This window comes from Acanthaster planci, linkage group LG07 (genome assembly GCF_054643075.1).
Source record: "Acanthaster planci isolate LZ-2023a linkage group LG07, COTS_SCS, whole genome shotgun sequence".
NCBI classification, from domain to species: Eukaryota; Metazoa; Echinodermata; class Asteroidea; order Valvatida; family Acanthasteridae; genus Acanthaster; species Acanthaster planci.
Window position 1 is genome coordinate 18,887,019 of NC_141783.1, and position 21,558 is coordinate 18,908,576.

Consider the following 21,558-nt stretch of genomic DNA (forward strand, 5'->3'; position numbering starts at 1 on the left):
AACATTTCTGTGCAAAGGATTTTTGCTGGATTATTGCCATATACTTACACAGCAGTAAATTGCCAAAGAAAATGAAATCTGCCATAGCAGTGGTTAAAAAATCTAGAAATTTTCTGTTCACAAATCAGTGCAACATTGAGATTCAGTGCCTTGGATGACATCATAGTTCTGCTCATGAATATGCAAATAGCAGCATAAAAACCAAAACGCATCAAAACATGGGTTAAAATTGAAAAACAAAAAAGTAAAATCAGGCTATTGAAACCCAAGGATGCAATTTCAGGGGTTTCTAGTGAAATTTAAAAAAGCATATCTGTTTCCTGGTTCCTTTAAACAATTCAGGTTTGGAAAAATTATTATGAGGTGTAAGTAATGAATATGAAGCTTACTGTACTGTAGTTCGCAAGCATGCTATTCGGTGAACTGCTTATATACCTTTTTGTGTGTTTATTCACCTAACAACTGTCTCTTATGCAGCTGTTACAACCTAGAAAACTCCCCAACCATGGTGAACCTGCCACGTATTATGCCAAAAGTTTAAAAAAGTTGAGTGATAAAAATCCACCACCCTAGAGGTTACAAGACGTGACCAACCTCCGACATACAGGTATGTCTTATAGTTGTAGCAATAGTTATAGTAGCAAGACAACTGATACATTGCGCATTTTTGTTGACATTTTCCAGTGGCTCTTTAATTATTTGAACCTTCTCACCTATTTATATGGTAGAATTCCTCTATGTCCAAGGTGGGCGACCAGTGTTGTGTAGATTAAAGCTCTTTGCCTGTAGCAGAGGTGGTCTGTGATATGTTTGTTTGAATTCCTTTGCTTTATGGGAGGGACAAAGCCCTCGTCAGCTAAAAATGATAAACACTGGCTACAGTATTTTTTTCTCCAGCTAATCGGTAACTTTTTAAAATTCTTTTGTCTTCGTAAACAAAGTTGGGTTTTGTAGGGTCAGTGCGTATTTCCAGAGACCTTTGAAATTCCCCGGCACGGTGGTTCAGCAGCCAAAGGTGTGAACCGTGTTTTGTTGGATATAAATAATGTTTCTTTGCTTATTCTGGATAAGGAGGTCATACTTTGAAGAATTTGAATGATGACACTTTGTCATGGTGGGCAATTTGAGTTTATTTGAGTCGATTATTTATATTTTTATCGCTATTTTATCAAATACTGTATTTGCACAGTTGAAAACAAATTTATACCATGTTCCTCTGTATATTCTGAGCAAAGAGGTCACACTTTGAAAGAATTTGAATGATGATACCTTGTCAGAGTTGGGCAATTTGAGTTATCAATTATTACTGTTTTTATCGATAGTTTATCATTACATATTGGTTGCACAGTTGCACAGTTAAAACAAATAAAAAACAAGCAATAAAACCGATGCCCCATATTTACATTTTAACAGTTCAGGAGTTTTATTTGTTATTGCAACAAAAGACAATTTCTGGAACTGTGACTCCAAAATTGTGCATATTAACAAATGCTTTCAAAATTGGAAAACATCTGTCGTAGATTCATGTCTTTTTGGCATTTCTGCAACTGAAATATGAGATATGAAAAAATTGGATGCAGGATGTAGGATTGTTTTCTGTATTGCATAATGAATAAAAGTACCTCCGTCACACTTTCCAGTGGAAACAAGCAACACGACTTGACAACTCGCACAAAGTAAGGCCGAATAGACTTTTAAGTTACACTTCTTAAAATCGCCACACAATTACACGTACATTGAGCATGCTGTACTGAACATATTCAATCAGAAACAACCTATGCAATAACATTAGTTTGTGTGCAAAATACAACACCTAAACTTACAATCCCAAACCTGCTGGTGATGCTTATTAAATCACTCGTGTCATATTTGGGCGACTGTAAACTCTTACACAAAATTTTCCAGCAAACATCATCAGCGAAAACATGATCTTTAGCATGCAATTTACTTTGTTTACATGTGTATAACTCGACTCACTTCACATTGGGTAGCTATGACAAACTTAAAAATATAATGTTTTCCCACAAACAGACAAATGATTGAGTTACTTTTTCAATAATATTACAGATTTAATGAGGTTTTAATTTCTATTCTTGCAAGAAACCGTGTTTTAAATAAAAATCCATAAAAGCTTTCAATTTTGCAATATGAATGTTCAAACAGCGCCACCAATAGTTGTAGAAAGTTTTACATCATTTGGAAGTTTGATCAAAATAGCTGAAGGAAATTCTCACTTATATCTCAAAATGGCCAAACGTCATCAAAGGTCACCATGCAAATTCTGGTTTTCTGTGGTCTACCAAATAGAAATCTGTCAAAACATATTATATACATCCTCCAAAAAACATGTCAAAAGACTAAAGGGGAGTCAATATGTCCCCCATCCCCTGGGATTTATGCACGGTAACAAACGTTTAAGACATACCTTAAATACACCCAACAATGATATAAAGATATAAACCACACGGACCACAAACACCTGCAACAAACTTTGCTGGAAGGTATCGTGTACGTCAAATGAAGGAGTGTCACATAAGAGAACCAATTTATATGGGAAATTTTAACCACTAATAATAATAAAATAATTTTAAAAAATCACCAAGTGTGACAACAGCTTCAAGTGAGCATTGTTGTTCCCACGGTCTACGTCACTCAAGCCCTGTCTCCGTTGGCTCTGCAGCTTGCTGTTATACCCAACTTGGATTTCAAGAAGGGCTACTGTTTGAGTCTTTTGATAACAAGAGGCACCAGTGCCGTTATCTGCATGGCGCCCAGGATGCAAAAAGCTTTGCCATAACCCCCAGTGTTATCGTAAATCCAGCCTGAATATTGAGTGGAAAGTGAATAAAACACAATCGTTATCATTTGCTAAGGTGTTATTCAAACTAATGGTCGACCCCATTAAAGGGTACCTCTAAGGAAAGCATGTTTTCTCTGATTTTATCTGTTCAAATAAATATGAAGCATCCCAATCGGAGGCAGTGTCATTTGTTTTCAGACAGCTACAAATGCATTGTTTGGGATGCACAAGGGTTTATCCACCATGGACACAGGGCGAGGGCTCCTCTCTCCTCCCCTCGGTTTTTTCATCCACATTCAGCATTTGCATCTTGGCCTGAACAGAAAAAGCCCTTTTCAGCTTGTTAAAGTTGAGCTCTGAAGACAAATGACACTGTGTTGGATTTGAATGCTTCCATGTTTATTTGCAAGGATAAAAATCTGAGAAAACGTGTTTTCCATACAGTTGCTCCTTAAGCTGATATAAAGTCATGTACCTTCACAACAAAGCTTGCCCTCAAAGCGAAACGTTCCGATTCAAGGCATATCCATGTCTTGGGTTGGGGGTTGGGATTTCTCTTTCTAAAAGCGACTGCCCAGCTGCTTTGTTCATCGAGGAATCTTTACTAACCCCGCCGAAAAGATGGCAATATCGTTTCTTACAATTGTCGGCGCTTTAATTCAAAGGGGGAATATTTCTCTTACTGCTTTCATTTCTTAACTGTTAACACCCAGAAATTTTCAAGTGAAGGTTAGGGAGCGTAAAAAGTAGCACCTTCACAGAGGTGAGTTACAGGGTTGGTGATTCATTGCAAAGGGAGACAGGAGTTTCATTTCAATATCTTATTTACCTGGAATGAATCCTGCGAGAGGGCGCACTGTTCCTGACAGGAATCCAATCCAGCCGAGAGCATTGGCCATCTTCTCCACACCGATGAACTCCTTCACCATGATTTCAGCCAAGTTAAACACCAGCCCCATGCTGGACACAAAGAGGGCGGCGTTAGCAGACACCGACCACCACGAGGTCGTCCAGGGGTCAACAAAGAAGGCGACAGCAACAAGAGTGACACTTACTGTCATAACGCTGGTGACCTGTACTTTCTCCGTGTACACAGCTGCACTGCCAAGCAAGGTGATTACCAGCTGGAAGAGTGCAGCGACTGTCACCATAATTGTGGCTTCTTCGTAAGAGAATCCGATAGCAACGGTGCGTGGAACAAAATAAATGTACCATGCTGATTGATTCAACCGAGTAGTCACCGTAATCAGAGCAACGATCCAAAAGTTGAGTGTTTTCATTAACGAAAGGTCAAAAACACCTTCTATTTTCACACAGATCGGTTTTATCGACGCCAGAATACAGGCGCCGTCTTGTTGGTGCTCAGGGGACCTATCCGGAAGAATCTGGTACCCATCTCTAGTTTGAGACCCGGTTCTACGTAAGCTTAATGGGGGTATCAGCAGGGCGCCACTTACGGTGATATGAGCACCAATAGATCCTAGGAGAAGCATGGCCCCTCTCCATCCGTACGTGGTTTTAAAAAGCTGCATTAGAGGCGGGAGACAGATGAGACTAAGAGAGGAACCAATCCTTGCAATTCCTGACGCCATTGCGAAACCTTTTACGTCGAAATGAGCACCAAGTGATGAACGTGTCAGGACGTTGGCAAACCCCTGTCCCACAGCTGATAAAAGGCAAAGAGCAAACAAACTGGAAGGTTTTACAATCAGACTAATAAAGTACAATTGAAATTAGGGGCCTTTGACAGGCAACAACACATTCTCGAAACCTTTTAACTCGGGATTTGCAACAACTTTCTTTTAAAAAAAAGCAGTTCGGTATTGTTAATTTTGCCAGAAATGCTTTCTTAACTTGTAAATCAACTGCAGATTAATACACGTGTGTGGACATTGCCAGTAACTGGTTGACCATTCTTGCATTCCCTGGACACAAATAAATTAAGGGGCGATCTCCTATTTGTATTTTAAGATATACTATACACAGGTATCCTATAGGCCTACACGGCTGACCTGATCAAAATGACAGACTGAATTATTTCTTTTAATGTGAACGAGAACAAACCCCGGTGACCGAAAACCTGCTAGCATTGATCAGGTAAGGCTGCATGTCAGACTACGCACCAATTAGAAAAACGACGTACAGCACAACCTGTAGGACCCTGGATGCTAGTGACGTAGTGACGAATCCCAAGCAGACTAATCCACCGGCTACCATGACAACGGGTCTTGGACCGAGCTTTCTGCCAATGGGCCCCGCTAAAGGAGCTAGAAATTCAGGGAATGTTGAATGAGAAAATTGGGAGTTCTAAACTTCACAATATCGTACGCCATCGTAAAAAGGCTCAATTCAACAGAGGTTCGCACCACAGTGGGGAAAAAGGCGGCACCGTGAGAGTCTGTTACATAGCGGTAACATGCAATAAAAAATAATCACCATTTTAGCACTTTTCATAACTGGAGCTTGCAGGCAGTGTTGCATTCCAGTCCATCACAAGTCCCTGCAAGTCCTTGTAAGTCCGTCACAAGTCCATCACAAGTCATACAGTCTTAATCCAATTCACAAGCTATTCAAATGAGCTGTGACAAAAGCATTCCTTTGTCATTGCTCACCCTGTCACTTATGACTGGCCTTGTGAAGGGACTTGTGACTGAACTGGTGATGGGACTTGTGAAAGGACTTGTGATGGACTCGAGTACAACACTGCTTGCAGCAGGAACTCATTCTTGTCCTTATATGCCATATTCATTCAATTTTTTCCTCACTTTGTCGACCATATCGCTCCCCACTCAATGAGACTACGTACGTGCGACGTGTGTTACTCGTGTTATTTCAGGGTTCACCCCAGAGGGGATGAATCACGTGAGCTCACCAGCCGGTCAATAGGCCATTATACCAGAGACATAATAATTTGGTGTACAACGCAAAATATAATATTAAAGCGAAGTTTTAGATTCTGAAAATATGCTTTAATGTAATAAATAAAAAAGGGGTTTTAGCTCTTCGACAGCTGATACGTGAGGACGATGAATACGGGTGTTTCACAATAGTGCGTCTCCAAGAGTTTGGAACGTGTTGACCAATCACAATGCGCGAAATCTGTCAACGCAATGCGCGTTTGGAAGGGGTTGACAAATTTCGCGCAGTGTGATTGGTCAACGCGTTGCAAATTCTTTGAGGTGCACTTTGTGGACCGCCCGTATTCATCCATGTTTCAACTCAATGTGATACAATTATAGCGCTCTCATTTGCCCGAAAGTGTTGTCGACTGACAAAGTCGAATTTTGGCTGCAGGTTAAATTACTTACGAACACACCTGTTTTGGTAGTTTAATGGTACAGCCAAGTAAGTATGGGACACAACCATTCGCATGATTAATAATATCTAATCGTTTTGCAGGGAGAAACTGATACAGTTTACTATCAGCCGGTTAAATATAGACTGGCAAAATTGGCCAAAGTATCATGCGGGGGCGCAGCGATGAAAAACAATTATTGGTGCGATCAGAAGGATGCGCTGAGATGAGAGCGTTCACACTTGTTTTCAGTTTAGCCAACAATGCACATCGACACTTTGTTGCATGGGATACAAGCGTTTTGGTTCTGCTCAAGCCCTCTTTTTGCCGATGGTGGTTTCATTCTATAGCAAATAGGTCTCAGCATGACTCAACCTAAAGGTGGATCACCATCTCTTAATAAGTATAAAAATTTAAGTGAGCTAAAAACCTCTTTCGCAAAGTTAATATCACTGAATCGGTAATTAAGCCAAGTTAGCAAATTCAGGCAGAATTCAGCTTACTTGTCAAAACTTCACTTATTTGGGAGTAGTCAAAGACTTTCAAAACACAAAGCATTCTGTAAAAAGTCTTTTCCTCCGGTCAGCAGGAAGAAAGCTGTCATTATCTTCCAAATTTGACAATTGAGTGATCAGGAGAAAAAAGGGCTAATTTGAATCAAGTGTCATTGGAGATAATGCGATACACGGAGTTTAGGGGAGTTTGTGCATCAGTGTGGTGAAGCTGGACTGCTTACTCTTCGCTGCTATAGGTTGGTTGATATCACAACTTTCACAAAATAATAGTGATGGTCTCAGAAGAAATTCATCCCAGTGGATTTTTTGGTCAGGAACGATCCGTCATTTTATATACAACAATTTCAAATACATGTAATTGAATAAGCGCGGTGAGTGTTTCAAGGCGGTGAGAGTTGTTTGGCAGCGAGTTGTAGAAGCGAAGTTAAAGTCTTTTCTGATGTTCCCTCAGATCTAGGGTAGGCTCCAATTTTTGCGTTTTGGAAATGAACAAAAGAGCTCACAAAGTGAGTTTTAAACTAGCCTAAAAGCTGATCTCACTGCGCTGCCAAACAACTCTCATCGAGCTTTGAAACAACTCGCACCTCGATGTGAAACAACTCTTATTGCGCACTGAAGCAACACTCACCGCACTGCGAAACAACACTAACCACGTCGCGAAATAACAATTGTACCGTAATGTGACCTTAATAGTGCACCATAGATAAGAGCCCAGTGTTAATTAATTAAGCTGTAAGGAAATCGGCCGATTCTAGCCCGAGTGGCAGGCTATAAATAAAATGTGTCCTGGAGTACAACTGATGCCGAAGGTAAAGAGTACGAAGCACAAACGTTGTGCACATAGAGCAGACCTTACCAAGGATATCTTTACCGCATTCGACAAGGGCAAAGATGGTACCCATGACCCAGGTATCTGCTTTAAACTCCTCCATCATGGACACCAGCAGAATGCCCATTGACTTCACAAACATGGCATTCATGAAGTACTGTATGAAGACAGCAGCAGTCGCAAAAATGCCAGGTGTAGAGATTCGCATCTTCGCACCACTTTTTGCGCTGAAAGGTTTGAAAATTATACAAACCGTATGTTTAACCAGCCCAGATCTACACGGTAAACAATGTGTAGCACCAAATGCGACGCTGCGCCAAATTCTTTTTAATATAATGCCTTAAATTTATGCTGGTTGGCCAGAACCACGTCACGTGAGGTCGCGATAACTCATGGGCATCAATCTGGTTCGCAGGTGTGCTACATCCCAACGTCTCGTGACATCGCGTGTTGAGTGGTCGCCCCTTTTTATTAAAAAAAAGGCTCTCTGTAGGCCTATGCAAAACAGTCATTAAAATGATCCAAACAATGCAAAACATGTATTAGGTTGACAAATACCCAAATGTGAAATCCGCCCTTCAAGCGCCTCTTTCCGAGTTTCCCACTGCACAAGGTCTCTGCATCAACGGTACAGTTCCCAGAGGTGGCAGCAAGTCATTTTTTTGCAAGTCCAAGTCAAGTCACAAGTCATTGAAATAGAAGCCCCGCAAGCCGAAGTTCATTTTTTTAAAGTATTTAAGGCGTAAACTGAATAGCTTAAAATGAAAAATGTATTGGGCCGGTTGACTTAGGTTGGTAACATGTCATTTCTGCAAGCCCAAGTCGAGTCACAAGTCATTAGGTCCAGTCACAAGTCAAATCACAAGTTATTTGGTCACAGGGCAAGTCAAGTCACAAGTCATTTGGTCTAAATACAAGTCAAGTTACAAGTCTCTTTGTCCAAGTACAAGTCAAACTGCACATTATTTTGTCAAGCAGTAATAAGCGAAAGAACCAGGTGTCAATTTACGAAGTTACGGGTTGTGAATCTCGGACAGCTGAACACCTTTTTCTCCAATTATTTTGACAATGCCTCCGTAATTCCCCTTTTCACACATCATTGAGAAATTACTGTCTTGCAGTTTATCACATATCTGTACTTTGCAGGGTGGAAAATAAGCGTTGAGATAAAATTGTGACATAATGAGGGCGCTGTTTATCCCAGTCACGTGTCAGCAAAACGAAACGTAGCAGCATGATATGCATTCTGCCCAGATCTGCAGCTGCAGCTAGATGAAATAGTGGGCCTCAAATCACGCAAGAAATGGATAAGAAAAATGGGTAATCGCTCGTTTTCTCAAATTTTTCTGACCACATTGCCGGTATAAGCATGAGAACAAGACGATATCTCAAGGATATTGCTAAGAGAGCAAAGTTAGGAAATACGACTTAGGGGTTTAACTGTTTTCTTCATTGATTGTAGAAGCAAATGTAGGATAATAATAACAGACGTTAAAAACAGCATTCGAATAAAATTTGGGACAGAATTTGCTCATATAATTAACCGTAAAAAGCCCAGGTGGAATCCATCCCCGTATTCAACATTCCCTCCCTTAGTTTCGCAGTGCATATCCTGCGGTAGGCCTAATCCTTCAGCAGCTTTTCTGGTGATATTTCGGGATCATTTTAATATCAGTTTTGTGAATATTGGACGTATTGATCTCACAAAACGCCCTTTCACGAGGTCAGTCCCAGCCTAAAATGTCAACTTGTCTCATTTTGTGCACTCAATGTACGCAGGGCGACACGTGCGAGGTCATGAACTTAAATCGGATTAAATTATAATTTCACAATTATACTCATGAGAAATGTCTTTACATTTATACCAAATTTTGGAAGCATATCTGCCCCCACGTTCATGAGCATAATACACCTGACTTCCACTAATACTTCTTTCTTTTCACCAATCATCATTCCTTTCATTCCTATAGCAATTCCGACCGTTCTTTATTGTTTCTTTCCGTTTCTAACAAAGTTTTCTGCAATTAAACTTTTCACCGTGGGTGGCTTCATTCACATTCACTCATAGGGGGATGCAGTGGGTCAAAGTAATGCCAAGGTGGCTTGACGCATAGTTGGCTTTGGACAGGCGGTGCCCTGAGATGGCTCGTAATCATGGTGGTCACATAAGAATAATGAGTGTGTAATGCGGTAACTAGGCTAAATGAACAGCTGGCAGTGTGATATTTCATGAAAACACTGCATGGTGGACGCCATTATTGAATTTAGTTGTGTTTCACAAAAATGTATACATGTACGTGGAATAGTAATGTTAATTTTTATCTCCAGTTTGTGAAACTGATACATAATGAAATCCAATTCAGAGCTTTGCAACGTTTATTTTTCCAGTATTACCTAACAGGAATATCTCGGAGAAAACTCGCATAAATCTCTTTTGCCTGAGCGCTTTTGTCTTCAGTTTTTCAGAACAAAATCGTAATCGACCCGAATCCGAGGGAAACAAGCTTGCTGCAGGACTAGATAAGCTCTTATAATAAATTACCCGTTACATATCAGGAAAATAGCGCAATTTGTTGGCAATATAGTTTTCGTCTTTTTTTTCAGCTGAAGAACCGCGTTAGTGGGCTTGCAGAATGTAACTTTAATGATCCTTTCTGGACACTGCTGGCCTTTTGGAAGATGGTGGTCACGCACCGATTAGGATGTCGACGACCTTATTTGACAATTTCAGGACACCTTTCATTCGAAACGAGACACCCCTCAACAGACGGGTACCTCGGGTATGCACATTTTTCACGTTGCGTTGGTAGCCAAGCAGGGAAGGTACATAATGAGCGTGTGGACAATAATTCCAGAATGAATTGTAGAATGGGGCTTTGATAGAAGTGCAACATCGTCAACAACATGGACTTACTCGGAAATGCTGAGAAGGGAGAAATGGGCATGGTCCCTGGATAATTTTTAAATGTACATAATGTTCTGTCTAATCCTGCAATTTGAACACAAAATGATGGTAGGCAAATTCGCCCATAATTCCTAAATTTATTTCAATCACTGGGACTGAGCTGAAAGGTGAAAGATGCGACCTGTCGATACCGCAGATCCACTGCCGACATCTGTCCTGAAAATCCTGCTGGCTTGGCAAACAAAAAGTCGCATTTTCTGCATTGAAACTCAAACGAAGAGTAACACATCCTTCTTCAAACACGTCAACGTATTATGGAACAGTCAATGTTTTGTATATTAAAGCATCGGTACCAACTGCGAGAGGAAAAGTATTGTTGTCTTAAAGATAAACACGAGAATAGTGATTTATGTTCTGATATTTTTTTTATTCAGTAGGAACTCATTTTCATTTTAGAAAAAGGAAAAAGTTGTATCGAAAACGGGAAAATGTTTTCTGAACTGGTTTCGCTTACTCCACAGTGGACTTGTTGTCGTAAAATAGAATTCGCATGGAAAAAGTTGGCGAGAAATTTGTGTAGGTTTCGTGAATTGTGAATCACATGTAAGTGTTAACTTTCAATTCAGTGTTAGCTTTCATTTCAAACAGAAATGAAAGAATGGGAGCAGCAGAAAAGCTTAGAAGACTTAAATTACAAACCAATTTTAAGCGATATTTGGAGTGTTCCCCATAATCAGATTGTCTCGTAGCCCGTATCTTCCGATCTATACACTTTTATTTCTTTGAATCAAAGATGTCGTATCCTTTATGAAACAAATGATTGCGGCTGGAGTGATATGAAACTTAAAGGAACTGATTCAAAAAGGGGAATATGTTACAATTTACTTAAATGTCTGTTTCTAAATGGAGATGGAAATGAATAAAAGCGGGTGAAAGCCTAGTTAGCGACGTTTATGAAAATGTCCCTTGAGGTGAAAGACCGTTTAAGACCTGATTACTGCAGGTACCCGATGTGGTCTATTCCGTGGTTGTATCGAATGGATTGTTCCCACTCCTGTACAATTTCAATGAAAACTCTCTGTCATTTAGTATTGAGTGTGGACGGGTAGCGCAGTAAAACGCGTCTGTGCAGACGACTATAAAATTTTTGATAGCGTTTCGCACGCGTGATGTTTTTCCCAGGTGGGTTAGGGTAATAAGCCATTTGCGAGTTCAATTTGAATAACATCTGGTATACCGTGTTATCTGATTGCACAGAAAGGTAACAATTTGAATTCCCTAGACTAAAGACGTCGTTGCTATACCTCGTGATTCGGGGCAAGCTTTTGCATAGCGACCACCATCTCAGGAATGGTGGTTCCTTTGTGCCGTTCTTATCCATTGAGAATAGGGTATTGTTGCAAGGCGTCTCTTATCTAACTAAGCGAAAACTTGCCCCGAATCACGAGGTGTAGCAACAGTGCATGGTTTTAGTTTGGAGAATTCAAGTTGTTATGTTCACGTGAATTTAAAGAACTCAGTGTACCAGATTTTATTCAAATTTAACTCGCAAAAATTATTGGAATATCCAAACCCGTACGCATGCGTGTTACTCGGAGAGATGACCTTTCCTGACACGGACGTCGTTGAAGCTACCAATAGTAGAGTGGCGTTTTTTTTTAGTGTGCGGAGGTTTGTGACCAAGACACTAACCAATGGAAGACTGGCACTGCTATGATCTTTGATATTTTTGTCGAAAATATTAAATAATTTCAGTGCACCACATTCAATTAGTACCCAAGAGTAATACTGTAGTGATTAGCAGGAACAAACTTTTGCAGATGGTGTTCATGTCCCATGTAAATACGGAAGAAAGCGTAAATTGTGGCTCAGTATAAGGCTAACAGACCTGACGGTATTGCATATAAAAGAGGCTTCTATCCAAATAGTTATTCTTTATAAACAATTTTTTAATTTGAAAACTATTTTGAGGGCTTGTATTGATTTTGATAATTGCCTACTGGATTTTATTTATTTATTTGTAACAGAGAGTAGGCCCACAATTGGAATTATTATACTTTCATGCAGTGGACTCCCTGTCAGACTAGTGTCAGGGTTTTGGAATGGCAAATTTTCTCCATAGTTTTAAAGTTCACGCACTTCATGACCTGTCAACTTCATTTTTTTGGGGGGGGGGGGGGGTCAGGAACATCTCAAAACGCCCTTCGGGTTCTGTTTATATGAAAGGTAATCATCAGAAATCTACTAGTGAAATGCGAAGGACGGTCCTTCCTGACATGCCCGAGGATCGGAGTTAGTCTTGCTAAATGTTCTGCACACTGCAGCATCACAAAACAGCCTATCCTCCTCGTGTTTCAGTTCTTGGGATGGAAATTCTATAAATTCTATAAAAATTTCCAAAAAGGTCTTGGCTTTCCCTCTCTTTTTGTTGAATTTGGTTCCACAAAAACCAGGCAAGCAACAGACTTGACTCAAGTCAGGATCTCTGGACGTCTTCGTTTATGCTTTGGATACATATCGAAACCGCGAGTCGTTACTTGCTTCGCGCCCTCTTGTGTCTACCTATTGCTATGAATTCAGTTCAGAATCCCGACATCACTAATCTGCCAACCGTTTGTACACAGTGAATGGCTCGTCTACCTAAAGTGGTAGCAGCCGATCACATTGCCGGACTTATTTCTACGTCGTTCATACTTGTATTATAATGAACGAGTCTACATGTCCTTCATATGTAATATGATTAACTACATTACCGTCGGGGGGTCCAATTGGCTTCAAGTCGGACTTTCCGACTGGTGACGTATTACACACGTTGTACAATAAAGGTTGTCAAATGAGGGCGCCCTATAAGGGTTGTGTGAGTTGCCGGCTGGGCGTGACGACAATGTAGTGACGGTGTACAGACTGGAGGAAAGGCTGGCAGGGGAAGAAGAAAAATCCGACTTGATTGAAGTCTAGCCAAACTCTTGCTGAACGCTAACCGGCCTACACTGAATTTTGGACTTGCATTCGAACCCATGCTTTCCTTCGTTATTACATGGGACACGTGTTTGTTCCTAACCACAGTAACCTTTGGGCAGTAACATATTTAAGCGAATGTGGTGCATTGAAATTATTGAATACTTTCGACAAACATATCGAAGATATATGATCGAAGCTGTCTTCCATAGGTTAACGTTTTGTTCACAAACTTCCGGCACGGTAAACAAAACCCCACTGTACGTATACGTCTGGTAGCTTCAACGACGTCCGTATCCCAAATCTTGATCTCTGGGGTCTTGATGTAATAATTACCCCTAACCCTCCCAGGAAACAAATTACGTGGCCCCTTGTGCACATGCGTGCACAATTATGAATTTGCATATACTAGTGAAAAGGTCTATCCTGCAGAGTGAGTGTAAATGAGGAAACGATGCCCGCTCAATGCACAAACCAAACAGGAGCTGATAGCATCATTATTTTCCTTTTTCTTCTTCATTACCAAAAACCTCCACTGTAGCTTGTTGATTTATCTTAAATTTAACACAATAACCACTGATTTGAAATGAATTGGTGTAAAATGATATATCGACGAAAATCTTGTAAAAATATACATGTATTACCTTACTGTGATCGACAGAGGCGTACCAAGGATAGGTACATGTACTTGTGTTTTATTTGCTTCTCGCTGTAACATTATTGGTCTGACAAAGATTTAAATATTCAGCATCCAAATTGCAGGGCTTATCGCGCACGCTAAACAGCACGTACATGTAGCTACCGGCCCCTATATATACTTGTATAATAGGGACGGGGACCAGTCCAAGTCCCTATCTCCATGGCTCTTTTCAACCGATGAGTGGCGCCTCTGCACCAGGGGGATAACGTTTAATTCTTCTGCTTCTGCTCCATACTGTGCAAACACCATTGAAGTGTTATAAACGTGCAGGCGTAGTTTTGGCAGTAGGCAACAATTTAGTCAAGAGGGTGGGCGTGGTTTACAGGGCCTTGATATCCAGGGTCAGTTGGCTGAATTTGTATCGCCAGTGGAAGCTTCCAAAATGAGGTGAGGGGGTTGGTTCAAAGACTTTACGTGGAATATGCGAGTATTTATGTCCTTTTTGGTGTAAAGAGGAATGAGTCTGGAGTTTTGTATGCAGCCCCTAGTTAACCTACTAGGAATTTTATCATCCTGGAAAACTACTAGGCCGTTCAAGCAAACTGCCCGGCGTTCTTCCAGGAGCATCCACTCTATAGTTTTTTCAACATGGTCGACTGGACGTTACACTGACGTATCTCAATTCAATCGGGATACTTTAAAGGACAAAAATTTCACAAACAGGAAGAGTCTTGAAATTGCAGTCAGGGCGAATTGATGAAAACCACATGGCGTATTCCTAGAATGATGTGCACCAACAAGACACCGCGCTACATGATCTTCCTTCTAAATCATGTATTGTTCGACTTTGGCACAGCTGTCGCTTGAACCTCACCATCGAAATGTCTAAACATAACCGACAGTAGCCGAAAATCAGAAAAATCAGAAACGAGGGAATTCTTCCCGCTTTGGCTACGTGAAAGTGGGGGCTATACCGGACCTAAAGATTCTCTCAAACCAGATGGAATCTTTTCGTCCGGGAAATTTAGTGTTGTAAGGGACCATCACCGACTGAGGGCGCAATTTCCGATCGACGCTACCAACCCAATTAGCCTACGCTGACCAAAAACAATGATTTCTTTGCCCTAGCAATTCTCTGCTATGTGTGTTTTTTCTCGTTTATGCACTGCGTGGTTTGTAGGGAAACGAATAGTGGTAGTTATATAAACTGTACTTTCAACTTCTGCAAAATATGGACTAAGTTTGGCTCCAATAGTGTTCTTTTGCAATGAAGAGGAGAAAACACTCCTTGAAATTTAACAGCGATGGCCTTCAGTGCGATTTTATTGGTTCTAATCCTCGAATGGGTATTTTCCACAGAATCATCCGAGTATCCCTAAAACTCAAACAGAAAGTGAAAGATGGTGAAAATATTTAAATGTAGTTAATTTTTTATGGGTCTCTTAAAACAGAGAGTTGCATTTTCCCAGCACTGTTTTTAAAGAATATTTTCACTGTCTTCGGCAGTTTTAATCTGTCTGCAGCCAAATTAATTCATCGAGGGAGAGAGTGTACATCTGACCAAATCAAATCTCAGCAACTGTTCCGCAGGGGACAATGTCCAAGATTTCGGAAGAGGATTTATTTGATTATACTGGAATCGCTATCAATCTCGTAGCCAATTGGAAAACCAACTAAGGAGCCTCTGAAGTAAAGCATCTCATATGACAGTTCAACGACTCTTTGTCTTTATATAAGCATAATTACTTCTAACTTTTGTTTCAATTTCTGTCTCCCCCACCTTTCCCTCTTCCTCGATCTTGTTTCATAGTGTGCTGGGTGTGCAGGTACAGCCAAACCTCGTTAATATTAAACTACCATTGTGATATCACCCTACACAGCAAAGTGTCGATTATTCCGAAGAACAGAACACTCTTTTCACAAATGTACGCTTAACTGTAAATTCTTTAAACATTACGACCAAGATTGACTTCACAGACACAGGAATTGTAGTTGTGACATGGAATTATTCCAACGTCGACCAGGATGAGATTCAGGTCTATGGATTGAAGTTCTCTCTGCATTTTTCGATTTGCCGCGCTACTGCTTTCTGTATTTCTGTTCGGAGGCAATTACAGATTTTAATTTAAAGTGAAACAATCCTTTCATTTCACTTAAATTTTCAATGTGTTTTGTGTTTTCTTTTCATCTACACTCCTTCCGTTTTATATTTTTGTTTTCATTTTTGTCATTTTAAAAAATGTTAATAAAAGTATATTTTTAAACATTATTTTTCCTTACGTGTTTCTATATTAAGCCAATGCACTTTCAGTTTAACCCCAGTTTTTCCGTCACCAAAGTAAATGATTTCTAAAAATAAATATAACAACGACAACTACAGAACGGATAAATGCAGAAACTTACCGGTCAATACTTCCCATATGATTTTCCAAATGCATGTATTTTCCAATCGAAATATTTTCCTACGGTGACTGAGGGACTTCGATGAGTGAGCATGTAAATTCCGACGTTATAAACGTGGTCTTCATTGAAGAAACCGTGAACCGTGGTGGTGTAAAGAAGTCCCCAGCTCCATACAGTCAAGTTACTGATTGCATTTGATGTCTTGAATCTAGCATATTTCTTCGGCTAACTTGTACCTCCATTTGGAATGCGAATATAAATGAAGACAGAGTACACCCTTTACGTGTGATTACGCAAACACTGTAAAGCAAATACATGTACATGTACAGTACATGTCACTGTGCACCACGCCCAAGAGTTCCACAATAACAGCCAGGGAAAGGATCAAGCTTTAATGTACATGTTAATGCAGATTAATGTACATACCTAACTAACTCTGGTCTGGACAATGCATCAAGTCATCTCACGGCTCAATGAATCCGTAAAACCTTTTTGTTCTCTTGTACAATGGACAATAGTGGAGGATTGGACGTGAAGTTGGAGAAACGGGATTCTTGGCTCGGACGCAAAGTCTCCTCGCCTATTCAAATCAATGAATCTTCCCTGTTTTTGTGTTCTTAACACAGCGTTGTTTATGGAGCACTCTGCCTATAACAAAGGAACATTTTAGGTCCGGATATTTCGTTGATCGTTTTCATTCCTGATGATACACGTACAAGGTCGTGATATGCAAAGTTCGAAGGACCTCTAATTAACGAGGTCGCATTTCGGCTGTATCTTGTGCTTGTGCAATTATTTTGGTGTGACTTGTTTTCACTCTTTCTTGTTAACAGTAAGAGATGCTTTGTATCTACATCTTATGTGTATTGTTGCTTATTTCAAAATCCCTGTAATTGGTGTTCTCGCGCTATTGATGATTTTAAAATAAAATAAATAATAAATCCTCACATAGAGTCTTTCTAATTTGTGAGCGTCTACAAAATCATGTACATCGTCCACGCAGCCCTTCCAACAAAATAGAGTCATAATGTCAATTCTTTTCTTAAAAATATAGCACATAATATTCTTTAATTTTTCATGTATACAACGGTTTGCAGAAAACAAAACAATTACGTCACACGACAAAATGTCATGCAGTACATGTCAGTAAAAACCACAGGAAAAATGCTCATAAATGCAACGTAAAGAAATTATGTATATATCTACAAGAAAAGACTTAATAATCTGACAGAATTACGAGTCTTGACAGAAGACATACGATAGAAGAGGTCATTCTTTCAGAAATTAACAGTGAACCATGCTGGGTTTTATTATCACTGATAAAAAAATGGAGCTTCGTTTAGTGAAAACACAAACAGCGTCTGTTGACAGCGGAAGTATTGTTCGTGAAATATCAACAACGGATCAGCACACACAAGACGGCACCGTTCCCTAAATTTATGTTTATTTAAAAAAAAAATAATAAAATACATAACAAAAAGGTTTCAGGGACACTCTTCTCATGAATTATTGCCGAAAGGGCCGGCTCAACTAAATTCAAGCAATTCCAACGTAGCTTCAACCGTGACTGCCGCAAAAGGGATCGAAATTTGGATGGGCATGCCATCTACAGTACACCACGGTTTCAGCTTTGAAATGGGCATGGGTCTTTGATCACATTTCCGCGGCTTCAGTTCATTCACACCAAAAATCCACCACGTCGGTCTCCAAACCAGTATCCTATCCACTCTACCTTCCATAACACATCAGTTATCCCCTGGGCTTTCAACGTGATGATTTCTGTTCACAAACGTTGCACTACAGTGCATTGATAAAACCACTTCTCCATTAAAAAAAAAAAAATACAGAAACAAAGTGTCTGCGGTTTCAGAAAAGTATTCCCAACCTCCCTGCATATGCATAGTCACCATGCTTCTTGACTTGAATCTGAAACCGTTCACTGAAATAATCAGATTGGGTCAGTTGTCACTTTCAGAAGAAACACAGTCAGCAGGATCACGAAAACATGGTAAAATATTAATTAGTCTCTGTAATTTACCACGATGTCAAGAATTCAATGTGTTTGGTTTAGAAGACGTCCAAGGGATTTATGTAAAAAACATAAAGCCGAATCAAAGCAAGTGCTTTGACGCTCCATTTGAGTATTTTGAAAGATGCATCAACTGTTATTGGACGAGTGAGCCATCAGAACTAACTTGTTCGAATAAATTACTCTGGGGCTAAGAATGCGAAAGACAAAGGGAGCGGCATCGTGGAACTGCCGCGCCAAGTTGGTACTACGTGTATATGGAATTGGACAAAGTGTTGAGAACATCAACAGTTTCCAGACAAACAAGGTTAGAGGTTAGAGTTGGTTCCTGACGAATACGACGTGTAGAAACAAAGGGCTCCAACGATGTTGGAAAGAGTTTGGAGTGATCTTTCACGGCAGGACTGGAAGTGTCAAAACAGAAAGTTCCACGAGGCCAGAGCTTCAAAGCCACTCACCGCAGATACTCAATATGATCAACAAGAAGGCGACAAACTTGTGTCTTCCGACAAATGCCGATAACACGCTTAATAATACTTTACACCATTTTGCTCTTAAATTTATATCTATAAAAACGGCAGACTTTTCAAAAGGAAGCCTGACCATCATCTGTACAAGTTGGCAGTTGAATATAGGTATATCTGTATCAAATATACAAGCGGGAAGCCTAGACTTCCACCAGTCCTCACTGCTTCCCAATGCCTCCTGATTTTACATAACTGTCAACGTGGACTGCTACTATTTTGCGAGGCTTTTTAGTTTTATTAAGTATATGTAACTTACAGAATTTGAGCTCACAACTAAATTAGACAAAGGGAGGTGTCTGGTTAACAGATGGCTAAATCAGGCAATGATCTAAACGTGATTTATGTGTTTGTATGTCAAACATGACTCAGACTTGAGAGAGGAGCAGGGGTTAACTTTAAAAATACACAATAAATTTTAAAAATTCTATACAATCTCTTCTAATCACTAAGTAGATGATCGTCATTCTTTGAAATGCTGTCTGTAACGATAACAAGTTTTTAGACGTCTCTCCAATGGTTAAATAATTACTTGAGGTAGACATTATTCCGTTCTTCAATATTAAGCTTTTTCTTAACCACAGTATGTCGATAGCAGACACTTATAAGAGCTTAAGCAAGCAACGTCCTTGACTTTGAATAATTTAACTTCAGAAAATTTTGAGTAGCAGAACTGCCCTTACGACTGTAAGAACCCTGGAAGATTTTTTTTTCCTGACAGAGTGTAGCACTCTCGGTGCAGCATTTCATATGTCGTATTTGCTGTTTGATGGAAACTTGAAATCATGACAGATGACTTGGTGAATCATGATACCGTCACTTCAATTAAGGGGATACTATTCTCAGCTGGTGCTACTGACCAGTGTGAGCCAGGGTGACTGCATTCGGGACAGGTTTTCTCTTCCTCTATTGACTTTCCCCTTCGCAGTTTTTAGGGGTTTCATTTCCAAAGAGAGTTTGTAATTTAAGAATCCAATCTGGGGAACCCAACCACAGTCAACTTGTACATGGGGACCGGTACCCCATGCCAGAGATGTGGTAAGCTGTGGGCAGTCTTGTTGTTCTCGTTCTACTATCTTTTACTGAAAGTAGTTCTCAGTACCTGTACTGTTCTGAAGTTTACAGCGACTCAATTAACGATGACTTCAGTTTCTTTTTTTTTCGAAAAGGGTGGAGACAAAGTGATTAATGTTTACCGAATGTAGTTTAAAAAAAAAGGGAATTGCTCCTCAAACAGCCATTTTCAAAACGTTTTCTTGCATAGAAGTCAAACAGATCTAAGGGAGGTTACAGAATGGAGGCAAAAGTAGTCTGGCAATGCTTAGTTTGAAAATGAATGCTGTTAAGAAAAGTTGCATCTTCAAGGATCTAGACAAAGGTATGAGACAGATGGGTTTTAAGTACTGTTGAAAATTAATTAACTCAAGTAGGTATCACATTTTGCAGCAATTGGTAGGTACAAATTCCAGCTATTTCTGTTACACAGAAACCAGGAACTGTCGCATGTTAGTGCATTAACTCTAAAGATCTTGGTTTGCATACAACTGTAAGGTTTGGTATCACATTTGGTATAACTGCGTTAAAGAAAATGCCGCCAGATTTTTTATGTCCTTGAGCTGCTAAACTTCAGACTGTTGGAGAAGATCTTGCCGGACGTACACTGGAAGGGGTTCAAGCGCCAGGCGCTCAGTCTATCTTCTCCACTTTGCCGATGATCTTACCCTGGTAGATGGGGAGAACTGTCGCATCGTCCGAGATTATCTCGTGAACGACTCCCGTGTCAAACTCATCGCTCGGTGTTTTAAACGTATACCTGTTGAAAGCAACAAACAGAGAGATTTTTTTTTTCGTGAATGGATGTCAAATTCGTTCCCCCGTCATTCTCATTTCTGAAAGCAAGTCGAGTTGACATTAATCCCAAAAAAAGTGTCATGAGGAAAACAAAATTATCTGCAATACATTCAGCTATTTAATAAGAACTGGTATGCACGCGCAAAGGTGGCATTCTCTATCAAAAATGCCTCGCAACACAGCTGAGGTATGCACCCCTATCTTGTAACAATATCCCCTGCGTAGTGGCATTCCAGGTAGTTGGCAAAATGTATACAGTCCAACCACAAAATATTCTCCCCAAGTCACAACAACTTTGAGGGTGGATGTACACGAAGTTGTGATGTAGCCCTCAGGCCAGTGGGGAAAAAAAAAAGGACATGAAATGAGATGGCTGAGACAGGTGCCGGGCCAACTGCAACTGTAGCTCCTGAGGCGCTGTCTTAAATGCCACAACAAATTTTTGTAGCAAATAAATCAAAGATGGCCGCCCTGGCAACCACTGTTCCCTCGACATGGGTCCGCAACCCGGGGTGCACTGTCATTACAGTGTTTCAAACGAGAATGTGTGTGTTCCAGATCATCAGAGCAAACCAGCCAATTAGAGCCGGCGGTTTCCAGTTTCAGCCCAGTCTCTGCAGTTTGAGGCGGCACCAATTACTGTTAATTTTGGTGTTGCTGATGACATGCCAGGGGGCGACGGTGGCCATCAAAGGACACCAGCAGGGGAGGGAACAGCCAAGAGAAAGCCTATCATTCCTGTTTCGAAGCCAGAGATGTGAGGGGGGACCATGAAACTAGTGGGTGGTGTGACCTAGGGCCAAAAATGC

General features: G+C 40.3%; 2 protein-coding genes across 7 annotated transcripts in view; both read right to left on the reverse strand.

Annotated features, from left to right (window-relative positions):
- Positions 1-1,398: 1,398 nt before the first annotated feature.
- Positions 1,399-16,760, reverse strand: LOC110976245 (monocarboxylate transporter 12-like). 2 transcript variants are annotated; one of them, XM_022229352.2, is made up of 4 exons: positions 16,346-16,760; positions 4,924-5,067; positions 3,630-4,466; positions 1,399-2,822 (listed from the first exon to the last, which is right to left on the reverse strand). In XM_022229352.2, the coding sequence occupies exons 2-4, from the start codon at positions 5,015-5,017 to the stop codon at positions 2,716-2,718; spliced, it is 1,038 nt and encodes a 345-aa protein (XP_022085044.2). In that variant the 5' UTR covers positions 5,018-5,067; positions 16,346-16,760; the 3' UTR covers positions 1,399-2,715. The 2 variants fall into 2 exon arrangements, with proteins under 2 accessions (XP_022085044.2, XP_022085043.2); XM_022229351.2 differs by lacking the exon at positions 16,346-16,760 and adding an exon at positions 7,467-7,721.
- An 857-nt stretch (positions 16,761-17,617) lies between these two features.
- LOC110976115 (axin-1-like) overlaps positions 17,618-21,558 on the reverse strand; it is a 41,259-nt gene continuing 37,318 nt past the window's right edge. For all 5 annotated transcript variants that reach the window (XM_087139147.1, XM_022229131.2, XM_022229128.2 and 2 more), the window contains exon 11: positions 17,618-20,711. In XM_087139147.1, coding sequence (XP_086995273.1) covers positions 20,585-20,711 — 127 coding nt within the window. In that variant the 3' untranslated portion in view covers positions 17,618-20,584. The remainder of the gene's footprint in view (positions 20,712-21,558) is intronic.

What these genes read in the sequence shown, in the direction of transcription:
- LOC110976245 (XM_022229351.2), bottom strand. Translation starts at nt 7,647, where the DNA reads ATGCGAATCTCTACACCTGGCATTTTTGCGACTGCTGCTGTCTTCATA. An exon ending in GTACGTCGTTTTTCTAATTG is followed by an intron (nt 4,467 to 4,923) that starts GTGCGTAGTCTG and finishes GCCTTTTATCAG; the next exon opens with CTGTGGGACAGGGGTTTGCC. An exon ending in TCTCGCAGGATTCATTCCAG is followed by an intron (nt 2,823 to 3,629) that starts GTAAATAAGATA and finishes CTCAATATTCAG; the next exon opens with GCTGGATTTACGATAACACT.